Consider the following 21,127-nt stretch of genomic DNA (forward strand, 5'->3'; position numbering starts at 1 on the left):
AAATGTTATTTCATTATGTCAGATACTTTGAACTTCTTATCTGCCTTTTTTTTAAACAGTAGTGATAATACTGTTGCATTGTGATTCCTTCACCAGAATTCAAACTATCTTTTAAAAGTGTCTTATTGCAGTATCACATATGGAAAAGTAAACAGATCCTAGGTATTCAGGTCCATGAATTTTCACAAAATGAAGTGCCCTAGAAGACTCTTCTGCCTCTTGTAGTCACTATACACTGCTTTCCAACTGATTAGTCTTGCCTATTTTTAAAATAACAGCTTTACTGATGTATGCACATACCATAAGGTTCACTCTTAAAGTGTATATAAATGGGTGGGTTTTAGTATATTCAGAGTGTTGCGCACTGATTGTCACTGATATCAGAACTTTCAGGTCACCAAAAAGAAACCTCGTTACCATTAACAGTAATTCTTTCCCTCTCAGCAGCCACTGGCAACCACTAATCTCCTTTCTGTCTCTATGGATATTCCTGTACTGACATTTTATATAAATGAATTGATGCAATGTGGCCTTTTATGTCTGGCCTTTTCACTTAGCATAATGTTATTAAAGGTCATCATGTACCAGAACTTTACCTCTGAATAGAAATATCATTATATTGGCATACCATATTTTTTATCCATTTATCATTCTATTGACTTGCAGTTTTTTACTTTTTGTCTTCTGTTGTGAGTAATGCTGGCATGAACATTTGTGTGTGTGTGTGTGTGTATGGATATATGTCTTGATTATTGTAGATTTATAGTGATTTTTGAAATTAGAAAGTATTAGTCCTTCAACTTTGCTCTTCTGTTTTTAGGAAGATTTTGTCTATTCTATGTTCTTAACATTCTGATAGGAATTTTAGGATCAGCTTATTAAAATCTGCAAAAAAAAAAAAAGTCAGCAGGGATTTTGATAGGAAAATCTTTAGAGTAATTTAGAGGGTAGTACACCTTAACAATAGTAAGTCTTCTAATCCATGAACATAGGATGTCTTTCCATTGATTTTGGCCTTTAATTTTTTCATGATGTTTGTACCCAGTACCCAAGTCTTAGGCTTTTCTGTTGTTGTTAAACATTCAGAAATATTTTATTCGTTTTATGTTGTTATAAATGGAATTACTTTCTTATTTTTGGAATATTCACTATAGCTTTGTTTATTTTTGAACTTCATGTAAGTGGAATAATTTTCCTGTATGCTCTTTTGTATATCATTTAATTTAATGCTTGTGAAATACATCCATGTTACTCCACATAGTCATAGCTTGTTCATTCTCATGCTGTGTATTTTCCATTGTGTTAATATAGCACATTTGATTTGTATGTCCCATATTTATGTGCGTTTGACTTTTTTTTTTTTTTTTTTTTTACAGTTTTGGGAAATTTGGTAGTGCTACAATTAACATTCTTGTATATGACTTTAGGTGAACATATTATAATATATATTTGTTCTGGGTGTATTCCCAGACATGAATGTTCAGCTTTTGAAAATGCAACCAAAAAGCTTTACAAAGTGGTTTTAACAATTTGCAGTTTAGTTTTTAAACTACAAAAGCACTTTTGTATCATCTGTCTTTTTCATTTTAGACACTTCCAAAATGTGTGTGATATCTCATTTTTAAAATTTCATCTTTCTCATAACTCATACTGTTGAGGATTTTTAAAAAAGATTAGTTATTTGTGATATAGTGTCTCTATATATAGGGTCTCTGTTATATAGAGTCTATGTAAATCTTTTGCCCATTTTACATTGAATTATCTGTTTTCTTCATATGTACATGAAGGCATTCTTTATTTATTATAGATATAAGTAATTAAAGCAGTATGATACAGGCACAAGAATAGGAAATTAAACAGTTGACCATTATGAACTCCAGAAACAGATCCCATGTATAGTGTATCTTACTTTATGGTAAAGATGAATTAAAGTGGGGGAAATGATGGTCTTTTCAATCAATAGCACTGATCTAATCACTGACCTATATGGTGTGATTTTGTTATGTACTGTATACAAGTATCAATTCCAGATGAACTATTCATCTAAATGTAAAATGAAAATAATAGAGCTTTGTGGAAAAAATATAAGAAAGTATATTTATAACCTTGAGGAAAATCAAATATTTCTTAAATAGGACAAAAATAGCACTAATCATAAACCTAAGCGATAATAAATTGGGCCTTTTTAAAATTATGAATGTATGATAACACATTTACAGGAGGCTTGGAAAATACAGAACAAAATTACATATAGTTCCACTATATATGACAACTAATTTTTAAAGTAGATAAATTAGGATTTTTAATTGGAGTTTCAATATAAAACTCTCAAAAATTATACAGAGTGAAGTAAGCCAGAAGGAAAAACACCAATACAGTATACTAATGCATATATATGGAATTTAGAAAGATGGTAACAATAACCCGGTGTACAAGACAGCAAAAGAGACACTGATGTATAGAACAGTCTTATAGACTCTGTGGGAGAGGGAGAGGGTAGGAAGATTTGGGAGAATGGCATTGAAGCATGTATAATATTATGTATGAAACGAGTCGCCAGTCCAGGTTCGAAGCACGATACTGGATGCTTGGGGCTGGTGCACTGGGATGACCCAGAGGGATGGTATGGAGAGGGAGGAGGGAGGAGGGTTCAGGATGGGGAACACATGTATACCTGTGGCGGATTCATTTTGATATTTGGCAAAACTAACACAATACTGTAAAGTTTAAAAATAAAATAAAATTACTACTCTGACAAAAAAAAAAAATAGAATCAATATACAGAAAAGTAAAAGGATATGTGGTGGTTTAGTTGCTCAGTCGTGTCCGACTCTTGTGACCCCATGGCCTATAGCCTGCCAGGCTTCTCTGTCCATGGGATTTTCCAGGCAAGAATACTGGAGTGGGTTGCCATTTCCTTCTCCATTAAAGGATATAGTAAACCTAAAAAGCACCATGAACCAATTCGAGATCATTAAGATTTATATAATTTTAACACAACAGTAGGATAGAAATTCTATTCAAATTCCCATAGATTAAATATAGATGCTGGAACATATTCAGGGACATAAAAGAAGGACAAGGTGCAAAAATTTCATGGTATGAAGGTATTGAAATCACACATAGTCTGTTCCCTTATCACCAGGGAATTATGTTAGAAATCAATACAAAAGATATTTGGAAATAACCCACATACTTTCAAGTACAATGTGACATTTACCAAGAGAGATCTTTGGCTTAGCCATTGAAAGCCTCAATAAAGTTTGAAGACTGAAAAAACACAGAGCATGATTGCAGAAAAGAAAGCATTTAAATGAGAGATTAATATCAAAGATATTTTAAAAACCCATGTATTTGAAAATTAAATGTCTACTTTTAAATGGCATATGTATCTAAGAGGAAATTTGGCCTCTTTAAAAATAAGAAATTCTCTTTATGAAAAGATACTATTAAAAAGTGAAAAGAGAAGACACAGAGCAGGAGATATTTGCAACTTACATATCCATAAAAGGACTTTTATTCACAGTTCAAGTTATTTTAGGTACAATTTTGTGATTTTTCAAGATTTTCATTATAAAACATGCCTCTGTGTTAAAAAGAATGTTTTCCTTAATTTGGCCAATCTAAAAAAATCAAAGCACAATCATATTGATATATATATATATATTAATGGGTTTTAAATCAATGAATACTTACACACAATATTGTTAATCTAAATTCTGTGTTCTTGTAAAATCCAGCATATATATATATTAATGGGTTTTAAATCAATGAATACTTACACACAATATTGTTAATCTAAATTCTGTGTTCTTGTAAAATCCAGCATATTTATTTACAATTTAAACAGAACACACTAATGTTTAAAACTATATTAGTTTTTCTTTCTTAAATTAACTAAAATGTTAATTAAGTCCAATTATTTTATTACCTAAGTACTACTAAATTATATATGAAATATAATGTGCCAAAGATTCATATGGATGCACTTTTTAGGCTAAAATTTAATCTTGTGCATTATGTTCTCATAGCTTATTAGGATCGTGTGAGATTAAGTTACTTTTACATATAAAAATATTATTAAAATTTTTAAAAATCTGTTAAAAAATTCAGTCAGTATTGCTAAGAGCTTGATACTGTGTCACTTGATTTTAATGATTGGACTTATTTTCAAATATATGTACATATGTATATTTGTGAACAGTTTGTATATGTGTTATTTAAAGACCAATTTAAAAATTTTTGATTTCAAAATGTTTGAACTTTATTATTATATTATGCTTGGTCTTTATCTTTCTGTTTTCAGTAAATACTAATATTTTTAGAACTGAGTATTTATCATATCCGGTTTAATATGATTTCAAACTTTATTGGCTTTCTTTTGAATTACAGTTGGTTTTGATATACTTAGATTATTTTAGAGAAGTAATTTTTTAACTTGAAAACTCTAGAAGTTGTACTACTTTTATGTAATATTCATTTCTCCTATTTAGCCAATTTTCAAAAATTGATAAGACGAATTCTGTGACAGCTGTATCATAAGACGTTTTTATTTTGTTACTGTTGAATTCACACTGTCAATTTTAATGAATCCTACCCAATTAAAGTGGTGTACATATTTTTTGAGTCCATAATCAATATAATCAATTATATTTTTACATAATTGCATAGATATAATTTTGTCTCTGGATGTTAGAGGACTAATGCGTTTTTCTAACATGTTACAGAATTGCGAGAAGCTGGAGAATAATTTTGATGACATCAAGCACACGACTCTTGGTGAGCGAGGAGCTCTCCGAGAAGCAATGAGGTAAGTCTGAGTCACCATAGCAACAGTCACAGATGTGGTAAAGAAAAAGTCATTCTTCATTATTGGGGGAACAAATGAGTTCATTGCCACCATTCAGCTCTGTTCTCTAAGGTATTAATTTGTCAGTGGAGAGACTTCCCTTGAGGCTCTACTTTGGTTTTGAAGCAGCATAAATGTTAAGCCTCAGTGCACAGTAAAAAATGTAAATGTTTAATTTGTTACTTAAAATGCTTAAGGGGTGTCTTGTTTTATATTTATACTAAACTGTGTGATTGAATTGAAATATTGTTCATCTGCATTCTGCTTGTATAAAAAAATAAATAGTACAATGGTGTTTTAACTGAGTAGAATTTTCTCCTAATTAATATTTAATTAAAAAAGAGGTACTTAAAATTTCATATTCTATTAGATTTTATAGGATTATACCATAGTATTTTTAAACCAATGTACAATTTTATACTGTTATAAAGCATACAGATTAACTTTTTTCAAATACAACAATCTGTAATGAACCTGATTTTTTTTTCTTTTTAACATTCCTATTTCTGAATGTTTTTCTGAAATCTCCCCAAACTTAATACCTTTTTAATAACTTTGAGGAAGCAGTCTTCAAATCCATCTGATCAGAATCAATGAAGGCTTTTACTAGATATTGAAAATGTGTGAAGAATAAAACTTGGCATCCTTACAGCTGGAGAAACGACAGCAAATGATGTTAATCTTAAAAGTTCTGAGCTTGAATCTTGGAGTGGAATAATTTCCACTGAAAGATTTCTATATATTTGTATAGAAATAGTATATTTACCTTGAATTAGCCTGTGAAACTAAAATTGATTTTTAAAATAAATCTCCTCCTATCATTGCTCATTATATTAGGGGCTTAACTCAAGGCAAAAGAAAGTATTTTAAATAGCAGAAAGGATAAAACCTATGAAACTCCCTAGAATGGTAGTTTGGGTACAATTTTGTTATTGCTGGCACACAGTTACCATATACTTTAGTCTAGAAGCTGCTCTCATTTAGTGACCTCCCTTTTACCACGCAAGCAGCAGGGGAAAGTAATTAAATTTAATAGAAGCTGCCCTCATTTTGAAGCCACTTCTATTTAAAACCACAGGGGGAGGTAATTAAATTTAATGGAAACAGTAGCTTCTACACAAAGATACATGGTACTTCTATATAGATGATTATGATGTCACAAAAAGAGGAATAATATATTACTAGTACTGAGAAATTACCAGCTGGAGCAAGTGAGCCTATTTTATTGTTAATGTCTTTACTAATAAAAAAGGGGGAAAAATAAAACTGAGTTCACAATAGAGAATTTGTATGTATATAGAATGTAGTTGGACATTCTAAGAAAGTTAAAGTTATTGAAAATAGAAATTTAAAAATAAAGAGTAAAATACATGTGGAAAAGGCCAAGGCAGGAGTTGTGACTGAACTGCTGTTTTTCAATATATTCTTTATCCTCTATCTAAAACTACCTCAGGTATACATTGAAAGCATCATTTTTATAAATATTTATTATAATAACTTTGAATATAATAAGCATAACATCAGTATTTATTTAGAACATTACAGTTACTCTATGTGTTTTTATTTCTGTTCGGTTTGAAGTAAGCACACAGACCCACTGGAAGACAAAGAGAATGCCAATTCTAAAGCTTTGAATAAAAGGCCAAAAACATAGAAAAAACTGCAAAGGGGCAATGTGAATGAAAAATGGATGTGAGTGAGGGAAATATGATGAACAAGGAAAGGACATGTAATTAGTACAGAAAATTTGTCATCAAGAAAAAAAAAACAGAATGAAGTATGGGAGAACTGCATTTGAAGAGATGATTAAATTCTGCCAAATTTTGTAATACTTGGCATTTAAGGAAATACCAGGATATTCTGCTTTTTAAAAAGTAGAGATGAACTAATGAGAAAAACAAGTATTACCTGATTGGAGTAACCTCTCAACCACCCACGCTATGAGATAAAGCAATAGTCTGGGTGAATCAGTATTTAATATATGGCTGTGTAATGTACTTTATTTACATAGGCAGCATATTTTACACACACACACACTCACACTCATAATGTTTAGATTTGCTAAGCAAAATTGAATAATCTAGTTACCAAAAACATTCAATAATATAGCATACTGTGGAGCTAGCACTTTTCTAAAAATTTTTGGGGTTTGCCTTTAGAAAATCCAGCAGGAGCTCATTCTTTATATGGGAAGATTATGGAAGCCTCTAAACAAAAAGTTATAATGTTATATGACAAATAGACTATGAGGAGAATGCATCCAGGGACAAAAAATTAATTGTTCTCTCATCTGTGATCACTTTTTGTCTTATATGAAGGGTGTCAAGTCAAACAAAACCATGGAAAATGTAAGAAACTTGATCTAGGCCTTGAAGATGGCCAAGTTTGTAGCTAGAGGGAAAAGTATTGAGCAGAGGCACTGAGCTGCAGGTGCAAGATGTATTTCAAGAACAGTAAAGTGGTCTGATGTAAAGCAAATTTTTTTTGAGCTTTATTGAATATGTTTTCCTGCAAAACTCATATAGGCAGCAGTATTTGGTCTGTAATGTCTCTCCTTATATGCCAAGAATCCTTGGATATAAATAAAGCAGTTACAAGTTTGGCAGGATTGATGGGAACGATTTAGAATCTCAGAGTATGAGTCGGGGACAGGGGGCACCGGGAAACAAGTATGAATAATTTGGCAAAAATTTCAGTTACCTCAGGGGTTGGCCTCAGGACTCTGGTTGAAAATGTGTTTGTTACCATATCCTGGAAGTCAGGCTTCCCTGGTGGCTCAGACGGTAAAGCGTCTGTCTGCAATGCAGGAGACCCGGGTTCAATCCCTGGGTTGGGAAGATCCCCTGGAGAAGGAAATGGCAGCCCACTCCAGTACTCTTGGCTGGAAAATCCCATGGACAGAAGAGCCTGGTATGCTACAGTCCATGGGGCCCCAAAGAGTCAGACAGGGCTGAGTGACTTCACTTTCACTTTCACTTTCACTTTAGAGGTCAGTAACATAGAGTCTAGCTTGCCGGGATCAGTTCAGTTCAGTTCAGTTCAGTCATTCAGTCGTGTCTGACTCTCCGCGACCCCATAAATAGCAGCACACCAGGCCTCCCTGTCCATCACCAACTCCCAGAGTTTACTCAAACTCATGTCCATCGAGTCGGTGATGCCATCCAGCCATCTCACCCTCTGTCATCCCCTTCTCCTCCTGCCCCCAATCCCTCCCAGCATCAGAGTCTTTTCCAATGAGTCAACACTTCGCATGATGTGGCCAAAGTATTGGAGTTTCAGCTTTAGCATCATTCCTTTCAAAGAACACTCAGGACTGATCTCCTTTAGAGTGGACTGGTTGGATCTCCTTGCAGTCCAAGGGACTCTCAAGAGTCTTCTCCAACACCACAGCTTGCGAGGATAGATGGTTTAAATTACTTAAGGGCGAAATTGTGGTTTGGGGGCTTCCTAGATCCAACCAGTCCATCCTAAAAGAGATCAGTCCTGGGTGTTCATTGGAAGAACTGATGCTGAAGCTGAAACTCCAATACTTTGGCCACCTCATGTGAAGAGTTGACTCATTGGAAAAGACCCCGATGTTGGGAGGGATAGGGGGCAGGAGGAGAAGGGGACAACAGAAGATGAGATGGCTGTATGGTATCACCGACTCGATGGACATGAGTTTGGGTAAACTCTGGGAGTTGGTGATGGACAGAGAGGCCTGGTGTGCTGCGATTCATGGGTTTTCAAAGAGTTGGACACAACTTAGCGACTAAACTGAACTAAACTGAGAAGGCAACAGCAACCCACTCCTGTACTCTTGCCTGGAAAAATCCCATGGATGAAGGAGCCTGGTAGGCTGCAGTCCAAAGGGTCATGAAGAGTCGGACACGACTGAGCGACTTCCCTTTCACTTTTCACTTTCATGCATTGGAGAAGGAAATGGCAACCCACTCCAGTGTGCTTGCCTGGAGAATCCCAGGGACGGGGGTGCCTGGTGGGCTGCCATCTATGGGGTTGCATAGAGTTGGACACGACTGAAGCAGCTTAGCAGCAGCAGCAGGTAGCTCAGTGGTAAAGTATCTGCCTGTCAGTGCAGGAGACTCAGGAGACATGGGTCTGATCCCTGGATTGGGAATATCCCTTAGAGGAGGAAATGGTAACCCACTCCAGTGTTCTTTCCTGGGAAATCATATGGACACAGGAGCCTGGTGCGCTGTAGTTCATGGGGTCACAAAGAGTCAGACACAACAGCACACACACAGCAGCAGCAGATTGGGGTTTTTAACAAAGGTGGTGACAAGATTAAAAAGTATGAAGATCATTTTACAGCTTTTCAGAATTTGAATAGGATGAGAAAATACAATGTGGGGATAGAGTCAATCATTCATTATTTAATTAACATTTATTGGGTTTTAGTAATATACCAGATAATGGGGTTACAGATATAAATTAGAGAGTCTCTGCCCCAAGCAACTAATGGCCTAGTTGGGGAGACAGATACAAAAATCAAATGCTTGATGTGAAGACTCAGAGCCCCAATACTTGAGTTGTTTCCCTGTAGCCAAAATTCCATGGCAGTTTCCCTTATGGCCCATTGGTATGGCATAGCTTGGCTGTGGAGCATTCTCTTTTTCTCACTAACTTTACCTCTGCAGCAGTCCTCGGTGGGCTTTGAGCACCTACAACGGTACCCTCCTTCTGAGTGTGTCTAGCCTGGAGATGTTGGAGCAAAACTGGACTGTATGTGACATTTGACATCTTGTAGATGCTGTGTTCAGGTATTATTGAATAGCCCCTTGTTTAAGGTTCTGCTACTTATGAGCTCAGAACAAAAAAGTGAGGTCTCTGCCCTCAGTCAATACTCTGTCACCTCATCCAATCCTCTCTGTGGCCAGTCTTTGCCATGCGGTCTTGGACCTGTTCTTTCATCAGTGTCACAGCTGAGCAATTTTTGAGGACCACTCCTGGACTTCTTCCTGGTTCCAGATGTGAGAATTGAATCCTGGGCGCAAGGACCTATCGCCGACTATTTAAAAAGCATAAGGGGCTACAGTCTAGGTTTTAGATTAGGTTTTAACTCATACTCAGAATGGAAAAAAATAATTTAAAAGCTTGTTTTGGCAGCAAAGTAGAGGGTACAGTGAAGAGGGGGAGAGAGAGCAATCAGTGACACCACTAATATAAAGGTAGAAGGGGGCAGCAGTTCACAGAAGGGGAGTGTCTTTGAGAAAATTAGAAATATTTAGAAGGTAGATCTGATGAAACTTTGTGATTTAATAGCCACAAAAACCATAAACTTGGTTTAATCAGTGTTGCTCTGTTTACAGCCTTTTAAAGTTTTCCTATGCTTGCAGAATAAAGTCTAATTTACTTGAGTATCCTACTAGATAGTAGAGCCCATGAGGTTAGAAGAATTGCTATTTTGCCCTCCTTTTTATTCTTAGCCTTACCATAGTATTAGCATATAGTAGGTACTTAAAAATTGTTTGTTGAATTTTTTATAAAGATTAAAAGTAAGAATAAGGACATTTATCAAGGGTAAGTCGAAAAAAGTTTTTTGATTTTGTATTCACCTGTTTTCTTTTCCCTTCCAGTTTTATTGAGTTATACTTTACATGTAGAACTGTATATGTTTAAACTCAAATGTGTTTGAGTATTTGGATATACATTAATTGAGATAGGGAGAGAGAAAAGAAGGATAAAGTAAGATGATTTTGTTTCTCAGATGAATTTGAGATAGCTGTGGCAAACCCATGTGTACATGTGCAGTAGGCAAGAGAACAGACAACTCTGCCACTCAGGAAAAAGACTAGAGATTGAGGACTGGGATTTGTTAAATATTTTGATATTTGTAGCCATAGGAAAGCATCTGATTTCCAACAATAGTGCATTGAATCAGAAAGGAGGCAAGTCTAACCAGATGCCTAATGAAATACTTGGTTTAGAAAACTGTTTCAGAGAGAAATGTATTTTCAGATTTAAAAATTTTAAATAACCTTCTGCTATAGTGTGATGTGCCTGAGACACAAAGGATGGTGGCATTCTTGCCCCATGTTCTGTGGCTCATGGATACATCTAGAGCAGTGCCACTCAGTAGAACTTTCTGCTAACTGGAGTAAAAGACTGCGTCGGTTAAAAAATACCCTCGACTGTTCCTTATGACCGCCACTGGCCCTGTGTGGTTACTGAGCACTTGAACTGTGGCTAGTGTAACTGAAAATTCAATTTAATTTAATTTCTATTATTTTATTTTATTTTTAAACTTTACATAATTGTATTAGTTTTGCCAAATTTCTAGTATTTTAAACGTAAATTGTTGCATGTGGTTAGTGGCTCTGGTTTGGACAGCATTGTCCTGGAAGAATGTTTTTGTGTTGCTAACATGACATTCATCTTCCTCTCACTGACGGAATTATCAACAAAGGAAAAGTCTAGGGAAAGGCTAAACCATGTTCACACATATCACACCTACACATCACACACACTCTCTCTCAAAAAATGAAGAGTAAAAGTAGATCCAGAACATAATAATGGATATAAAACCCAAATTAACAAATAAGATAAAGAGGAGACAAGGTGACTATTACTCTCTGAAGGCATGATTTATATGTTATATAGACATCTCTATAGAATTAACAACAAAAACACTCTAGAAATTCATAAAAGAATTTAGTAAGGTGGTCAGTTTTATGATAAAGATGGACATTTGTGACGCTTTTCTGTGTATTACCTATTCTATGACGAATGTATGAGGTAGTTATATTAGACCACCCCAATCATCCAAGACATGTTGAATCACTCAGCAGATGGTCTAAGAGGCAGTTATTTGGCTGTTTAGAAAAACTAATCACCTTATATCTTCACCTTACAGCTAGCTGTTAAAGGAAGTTTCATGTATATTAAAGAGCTAAAGGAAATAAATGAGATAGCCAAAGTCCAATGAACTATGTGAGAGACTATCTCAGAGGTTTGGATGGGAAAAGAAATAATAATCTAAAAAGTTGGGAAATAACCGAGCTTTGTTTACATTGAAAGAGCTTCTGTAGATGGAAAAATACAAAAATTTAAAGACATCAGTGTTCTGTATTGCCAAGTGTTTAAGAGATTCAAAAAGATTTAGGAGATCAGTGCTTAATTGGCAGAGTATGATTAAGAAACCCTTAAAATAATCAACTGTAATGGCAAGCAAAATATAAATTACATTTAAAAGTACTAATTTCTTGGTTATTGACATTACTGCAGTTCAGTGCAGATGATATTTTGAGTGCTGGAGATGGAGTGATAAGAGTCATTGTCCCAGTCTCAGAGCTCAGAAAGAGTTGAAATTACTTGTGCACTGAAGGAAAGGAGTATACCAATAAGCAATAAGAACCTTGAAACAAGCATCCCCCTTTTCACATAAATTTGACTTTGTGAAATATGCCATGCACAAGACATAGAAATTGTGTATACCTGTGGTGGATTCATGTTGATATATGGCAAAACCAATACAATATTGCAAAGTTAAAAAATAAAATAAAAAAAAAGAAATTATGGGCAATCTGAAACTATTCCTCAAACTATAACTAAACAAATTTAAACAATTAGCTAAACCTAATTGTCTACTATTAAGGAAATAAATAAGAAAATGAAGTTTCTAGAATATATTCATATATATGATATATCATAAATTATATACATAGTGGTAAATTGTGGCATATTTAGTTATATCTGGATATTAAAATGATCTTTAGGAGAGTGATTTTTAGTGACTCAAGAATCTTCATGTTATAATGTTTCGTGAAAAATGCCAGGAAACAAAACTGGATGTAGCACATGATCTTCATTGAATATTAAAAAAATGAAGAGAAAAAATAGGAGTAAACATAGTAAAATGGCTACTGTGTCTGGGTGGTGGACTTACATTTTTTTCAGGTGTGTAGCTTTCTGTTCTGAGTTTTCTATAAGCAGAGCATATTATGAATGATTTAGAAAAATAATTAAGAGATGAAAAATTAAAAGCATAAAATAAGATGAAAATACTAGAATAAGTGGAAAAATCAGATTTTAGACTCCAAACTTGATTTTAGATAAAGGCATGTTTTAAATCTTACTTTTTTGTAAGGTTGAATTAAAATAGAAGTGATATGAAGAAAATAATAATGTAGAAGAGAATGCTTTGTAATTTATGAAACATTTAGAAAATGAAGATACAAAGTACTGTAAAGTTTGTATATATCATTTCCATTTAATGGTGGGTAGTGCTTATTTCAAAGAAAGTACATGTTGTACATAATGGAATTGACTGGAAAACTTCAGTGTGGTTTTATAATGTAGAATACTGTGCTAAGTAAGTTGCTTCAGTTGTGTCCGACTCTTTGTGACCCTATGAACCATAGCCTGCCAGGCTCGTCTGTCCATGGGATTCTCCAAGAAAGAATAGTGGAGCGAGTTGCCATGCTCTCCTGCAGGGGATCTTCCCAACTCAGGGATTGAACCCTCATATCTTCTGTCTCCTGCATTGACAGGAGAGTCAGTGCAGGAGACAGCTCCACCTGGGAAGCCCGTAGAATGTAGAACACTACCAGAGGGGATATTTTTTGCCTAACTTAGTGAGTCCATTGTAGTTCCATGGCTGTATGGAAATATTGTACACGATTTTTAAAAATGATGACATAAAAAGTTTTTAAAGATAAAAAAAATGTATCATCTCTAAGGGAAATCTCTATAGTATAATAATAGTTGATTTAGAGGTGAAATTCTCAATTTTTTCATCATTGTTTCCCCTTATCTTGGTCAATCAACTCTCTTATCATCCCAAAATGATTTGGTTTCTATAATATTTTACACCTGTCTTAGCTCCTGTAAAAAATTCTAAATATGAAGGGGAAAAGTGGGAATTTTTTAAAAACAATATCTCTTTGTCCTCTTTTTACTTCCTGAGGCAGTAGTGGGCATGTATAGTAGAAATAAGAAATTGGAAAGCATTTGAAGTTGAATAACTTGAGAAAATGGAGTGTCAAAATCTTAAAGAAAAGGTACAAATAGAATATAGCTCATTAAGAAAAAATGTTAAAAAGTGTATGAAGCTTTCTGACAATGACTTAATGCACAAAAATATAGATTGGTGAGATCTATGGCTATACCTCTATGGTGAGAATATAAATTACATTTTAGAGTACAGACATTGCCAATTAGGGGTTAGTATTTTATTTGCTGGACAAACATATTCAGTGAGAGCTATTACGTTTGGATCATTATTATAGAGATGAACTACCAGGGCATTATATCTCTGAAATCTATTCCTTTTTGCTTAGCTTTGTCACGTGTTAGGAATTCTGTCACTAGATGGTGATGTTGAGTTGCACAGTTTATGTTCTTGCCTTTTTTTCTGGTGTCTGTAATAGTAATTGTAGGTATACTTATGTATCCAGAGTTAAAACTGAAAGTATAACTGTATAAATTAGGAGAATAATTTTAAGAGATACATTCTAAACATCATTTAAGTCAAAAGGTAAAAATCCTTTAAAGCTATTGCTTTACTTTAGGCTCATAGACTTTGAGAGGTAGAAGGGATATAGATAGCAATTTAAACTTTTCATTGAAAGAGTGAAGTCTGAAGAGAGATTCAAAGACATTAAAAAGAGGTATTTTTCAGTTTTTCCCTTCTAGATGTATTAGTTTATAAAGAACAACTTTAATTTAATTCCCTGGCTAATATTTAGTGGTACTGAAGCTGTTTGCCATCTGGTCTAAGGGTTGTGTTACTCCTAGTACTTCGGTATTGTTTTAGTTTCTTATTGTTTTATTTACATTAATTTTACACTCCTTGCTAAGCATAATGGTCAAGCTACACTGTTTCTTTAACTGGTATTTCTAAATGAATTGGAGTAAAAGACCATCTGGTTACTGGAGTAATTTTGTCCATCTGAATAAGATTTGAAGATAATATTAAAAGGAGACCAAGCCAGTCAATCCTAGAGGAAATCAACTGTGAATATTCATTGGAAGGACTGATGTTGAAGTTGAAGCTGAAATATTTTGGCTACCTGATGCAAAGAGCTGACTCATTGGAAAAGCCCCTGATGCTGGGAAAGATTGAGGGAAAGAGGAGAAGGGGAGCGGTGGAGGATGAGATGATTGGATGGCACCACAGACTAAGGACATTATTTTGAGCAAACTCCGGGAGATAGTACAGTAAGGACTGCCTGCAGTGTGGAAGACCTGGGTTCAATCCCTGTATTGGGAAGATCCTCTGGAGGAGGGCATGGCAACCCCCTCCAGTATTTTTGCCTGGAAATTTCCCATGGACAAGAGGAGTCTGGTGGGTTACAGTCCATGGGGTCACAAAGAGTCAGACAGGACTGAATGACTAAGCCGTGCTGGGAGATAGTGAAGGACAGGGAAGGGTGGAGTGCTGCAGTCCATGGGATCACAAAAAGTTGGACACGATTTAGTGACTGAATAACAGCAATAACTTAACCTTACACTTGCAGATAAGTTGCCATGGGTGTATGTGTACATATATTGTATATGTGTAAATGTGTGTTTGTTTATATATATATATGTTCATGTATATGTACTCTTATTTCCATTAATTTTAATTGTTCTCTTTCCAAATCTTCCTGTCTCAGTCAAGAAAACCTTGTGGTGTGACTGCATTTGAAATTTAGAGATCCCTTTGCTTTTCAGATATATCTGTTAGAATTACAGTTGTATGCACAGCAAGTTTCAGTGAATTTCTTCTATGAAGGTAAAAAGAAAAGAGGGGCGGGGGAAGAGCAGGCAGCCTAAACACTTATGAAGAGTGAATTGAATGAGCAGTTTCAAAAACAAAAATAAGGCATGAGAAAATTTAAAGTGGCATTGAAGAAAAATATAAAATGAAATGAGAAATAATTATTAAAATACTTCTCATGCAATCAGCAGATTGTTTAATGGCATGAAAAGTAAACACAAATTGTTTAAAATCCTGAATACATTATATCATGATATCAGTGGCTACATATGATTTAGTATCAGTAACGTATTTTTGTTTTCAAAGTTTTCAAAAATAAACATAATTATAAAAGCCCTTGTATGTCTGTGTGTTTTAACTATATGCAAAGTTTGACCTGTGAAACTGGATGCAGAGGCAGTGTGTAAACTTTCTATTTTAATCCTATTTCTTGATCCTATGGTAATTATAGTTGTCTAAGTGTTTTTCTGCTAAATGGATCAGCAGTAATATTTGGAAAGCTCTCCCACCGACCCTCAATGATCAGGTTACAAGAGTATCTTCTTTTCTTCTATGCAGAGGAGAATATCTTGTCTAATTATCATTTCTGTTAGAGAGAGGCACACACTCTAATATGCACATAGTAGATTTTATAAAATATAAAGACAAAAAGCACACCATCACTTTTTCTAGATACTGGTGATGCAACTACTTTGATAAACATTATTGAAATGCAGCTTAAAAAATGTAAATTAGGCATTAGAAAAATGATTAATTGCATAAAAATATGTAATTAATTGAATTTCATTATATATTCAATGTAATTAAGTTAATTTGTGTGATATGAATATAAATGTATACACACACTTACACATATGTGTGCAAATGTGCACATGTGCATGCACACTCACACATACATTGGATATTATCTGTTTACTGTATAACTTAAGAATGTTACTTTCATTCTCTCCAGGGATGAGTAAAAGCAAGATTTGTCATTCACTTTTAGATGAGCTAGATAATTTAATTTTTTCACCATTCATGGGGAATAGAAGGAATGTTCTATATTAATTTTCACTAATGTTTAATAAATCAAATTTATGCTTAATATTAATACTGTGGATTATTTATGGATTTGGTAGCAATTGGGATATATGAATTAGGAACTATGTTGATTTAGAATATTTTTCTCTACTTTGAACTTAGAACTTGAATGTGAGAAATACTGATTATGTACTAATCAATTATGAATTTTGTGAAACAGCAGCACAAATAAATCAGACATGGAATAATACAATTATATATTTATAAAATGCATTATAATGTTAGTCTGAGCACTGGTTCTTTCAACCTAGTGCCTACGATGTACTAGACAATAGTTAGTTAAAAGGAATATTTATAGAAAAAAATCAAACTAGTATTTTAACTGCTATTTTATGACAACTTGATACATTTAGAATAATAAGACCCAAACAAAATATATATTATTAGTATATTCAGTGTTACTATTTATAACAACTTTAGCAACAATATAAATAAATAGTATGTAACTAAGGTAAAAAAAATTGCATTTTTCCCTTAGTAGTAGAAGATTATGTGTTAAAGATTGGAAAGAAAGGATATAGCTTTTGTTTTGCTGCCAAAGAAAAGTACAGAGCCAAGTCTTACTCTAGAATGTGTACCATTTTAGATCCAGACTTTGAATTAGCAGTTAATAGCTAAAATTATTTAGGAGATAAAAATTGGTACTGTGAGGATTAGCTTTAATTTTAAGTATCCATAATTGAAGTGCCACATTATGATTTTAATGTTATGATAATCTTGTTAACAAGCTGTTGTGTATATACTATCATATTTTAATGTAGTTGCAAAGCTTAAGTAAACCATAAAGTAAATTGCTTTTTGAATCAGGCTTTTACAAGGGGAAAATTAGTGGTTTACATGTTTTGAATACATATTTTGTAATTATAGTTGGCATTCTCTACAACTTAAGAAGAGTAATAGAATGGGTTTATAGATAATTCATTATTGTTTATAAGTACATTGGTTTATTTTGTTATTGCTATTTCTAATTAATTTGGGTTTATAACACAGTAGCTGATTCTATATTTTTTCTGTATCAATCTTCTCTTCTAGAAGACATACATTGCATTTAGTTTTTCTGCTTATTATTTCTCATTTATCAGCACGTTACATTTAAAAGAAAATTTCTGCCTTTCTTATCTATTATTTCTCCAGATTATTATATGTGTGTGTTAGTCGCTATTGTGTCTGACTCTGTGATCCCATGGATTGTAGCCCGCCAGGCTCCTATGTCTGAATTCTCCAGGCAAGAATACTGGAGTGGGTTGCCATTCCCTTCTCCAGGGAAACTTCCAAACCCAGGGATTGAACCTGGATCTCCTGCATTGCAGGCATATTCTTTTACCATCTGAGCCACTAGGGAAGCCCTAGATTATTGTGATATATACTAAATTCCATCCATTAGGAGTGTTTATGTTGATTTTATTTTTTAAGGGGGCGAGGACGTATCCCATTTGGACAGTTAGTGAAGATAGCTAGTAAGTTAGATTTACTTCTCTGAATTTGTTGCTTCAGTTAACAGAACATGATATTTGATAGCCTAAAGCAGAAGTAAGCAAACAGTTTATGTAGAAGACCAGATAGTAAATACCTTCAGCATTTCTAGGTCAAATGGTCTCTGTCAGAACCACTCAGTTATGCTGATATACTGCATTTGCAGCCACATAGACAATATGTCAGCTGACAGGTGTGGCTACATTGTTGTGGCTGTGGTCTAATGAAATTTTATTTACAGAAATTGGCAGCCAGCTGGATCTGTCCCATGATTCATAATTTACCAAACCCTGGTTAAGAGCAACCTTGACATAGATCAATTAAATTAATATCAAAGAATTGTTTGGTATATATGTGATGAATTTGTGATTTTCTCTGGTAGACCATTACTAAAAACACTATGAAGCTCTTCCAGTTTTATTAATAAGCACTACTTAGAACATTTACTGAGGTGTCATATTTCCCAATTTCTGAACTGTTCCTTGAAATTGAATAAATTACATTTCCTGATTACTCTTGCAAGTAAACAAGCATGATTAAGAATTAAATTGCCAATTGCAATTATAAAATCACCAATACGCAGTCAACAGGAGGTGTTGGTATCAATGCCACCGAATCAGTTAGCATCATTTGTTATGTTTGTGGTTGAAGAACCATGTACATTATAAAACAGTATAATGTTACTCTCCAGTTTGATACTAGTTAACCACAGCGTGGTACCAATGAAAATACAACATTGTGATAGTTTAGTTATCAGTTATTCTTATAAATGGGTGATTTAAGAATTTATAAATTCTTATAAATCATGGCATCTACTAAAGTACATACCTGATATTTGATATTTATTGGAAAATATTCATTTTGATGTGTTTTTGGTCTATTTAACTCCTTTATAAAGTTTTCTACCCATGGGACTATCTGAGGAACTGCCTCTATTTCAAAATTTAATATCAATATTTATTTAATAAATCAGTAAATAATGAATAAATAATGAATGGATATTTTTCTTCTCATGCACAAAGATTCAGTGAGATGCTATATGGGGTTTCTGAACAGTTTTTTAAAAAAAATGCTCCTGATGTTTAAAGTTCAATCTTTCTAATATGTTTCAAGAAACCTCCTAGGAAATTTAGTTAATTTAGTATACCTCCTAACTTTTAGCCCTATAGTTCTCTCCTATTTTAAGGGCCATTACTTTGACTAGCAAATAGAAAAAAATACTAGTAATCATTTTATTTAGAGTCTTCTCTATCAACTTCCATCAAGTTTTAGTGGAAATGGGTGTCAGTCATTGGACCACAGAGGTGATAAAAGTCAATATCAGTGCTGTGTTTACAAACCAATTATCTTGCCAGTATCTCCCTCTATCTTTGAGGAGAGTTTAGAATAATCTTTTTTTTTTTAGATGGGTAAGAAAAATGATTTACAATAAGGTTAAATTACTTACTGGTATTATATTTGTCATTGTCACATTTTTCCTCTATATTTCATTTCTTCCTTCATTCCCTTAGATGTTGTTTATAATTTCATATTCTGTGAGGAAATATTGCTTCAGACATTTCTCACCCAGGGCTAAGAATTGTGTGGAAATTTAAACAGTTTGGATGAAAAAGCTTTTTGAGGAATTGGATTTCTTCTTTTTGAGATTGAAACAAGGATAAGAAAATTTTTCATTGTAAAGAAATAAATTACTAGTTTTGACATATGATTATAATGAAATGATTTCATATGAACAGAGCATATTAAATAATTTAAAAAGGATTGGTTAACAAGTTTGAACCAGTTAGAACCATTAATTGAAACCTGAGAATCATTCCTTAGAATGGGTCATTCTACTAAAATGAAAGTCTATTTTTATTTGGTAGTAATTCAAAACTTGTTCTGCAATTTATATTTCTTTAGAGTTATTCTGCTTATTTAAAATTTTAGAGTATTGATTGTTCTTTCAGTACTCCACCAAAATATTTGTTTGCTTTTAAGGGTTATGATAGGTATTTTTGTCATATATATTTCTATAGATGATATAGTTATTCCAAAAGATATTTTAACTATATAAATACTAATGCATACTATTTCTAATTTATAGCTAAATGAGCAAACTAAGATTATATACATGCTAAATTATTAAATGCCTCATTATTTTTTTGTCTGCTTATATATAACAACAAATACATTTTAATTATGATGCATAGAAATAGTATATTTACACAAATTTCTAAACAGTCTATTTAGGCTATGAATAAATTCCTTAAGCTAAGTTTTATATTTTATATTTTCATAAGTATGTAACATGGTAGATTATTTGGATTTTACTCAATCCAGGATGATCTATTCGAGTACTCATGTTTTAAAATGGACTTTGGAAAGAAACCCTCAAATTTTGAAAACATATAAATGTTAAATACACACACAATATATGTATATATACACATCACACACACACACACACAGAGCCACACTCATCTGTTCCTTGTAGCATAATTAAAATTGAATATCTTTGAAAGTCTTATCACATTATAGGTTTATGTTGTGCTCAGAAGTGCTAGTAGTTATCATGTATGTTTAAAAACAAAAGTAGACAATCTTTTTCTGTTCTTTGCTATTCAAATTACTTTAATTATGGGGCCTGCCAAATAACCAGTGTGGGCTGGGTGCCAGAGTTGAGGGAAGAACACTTAATCTCTGCTTTCAGAGAACAGTGCCTGGGGGTAGGTCTCCTAGTAAAAGAGGTGGCTTTTATAAAATGCTTACATAGAATCCAGTAATATACATAAAAATTTGGTAAATTATTAGCATGTATTTATTAATTTTAAAATCAGAAGGGAAGATTAAGTGATGAGGAGCAAGATGCTGCTGCTCCTAAGTCGCTTCAGTCATGTCTGACTCTGTGCGACCACATAGGTGGCAGCCCACTAGGCTCCTCAGTCCCTGGGATTCTCCAGGCAAGAATACTGGAGTGGGTTGCTATTTCCTCCTCCAATGCATGCTGCTGCTGCTGCTGCTGCTAAGTCACTTCAGTCGTG

The 21,127-nt window shown here is 33.7% G+C and overlaps 1 protein-coding gene across 1 annotated transcript in view; it reads left to right on the top strand.

Moving 5' to 3' along the window:
* Window positions 1-21,127, top strand: part of DPYD (dihydropyrimidine dehydrogenase) — a 957,062-nt gene that overhangs the window by 108,390 nt on the left and 827,545 nt on the right. The window contains exon 3 of the mRNA XM_055585018.1: window positions 4,728-4,810. Coding sequence (XP_055440993.1) covers window positions 4,728-4,810 — 83 coding nt within the window. The remainder of the gene's footprint in view (window positions 1-4,727; window positions 4,811-21,127) is intronic.

Source organism: Bubalus kerabau, chromosome 6, assembly GCF_029407905.1.
Source record: "Bubalus kerabau isolate K-KA32 ecotype Philippines breed swamp buffalo chromosome 6, PCC_UOA_SB_1v2, whole genome shotgun sequence".
Taxonomy (NCBI): domain Eukaryota; kingdom Metazoa; phylum Chordata; class Mammalia; order Artiodactyla; family Bovidae; genus Bubalus; species Bubalus kerabau.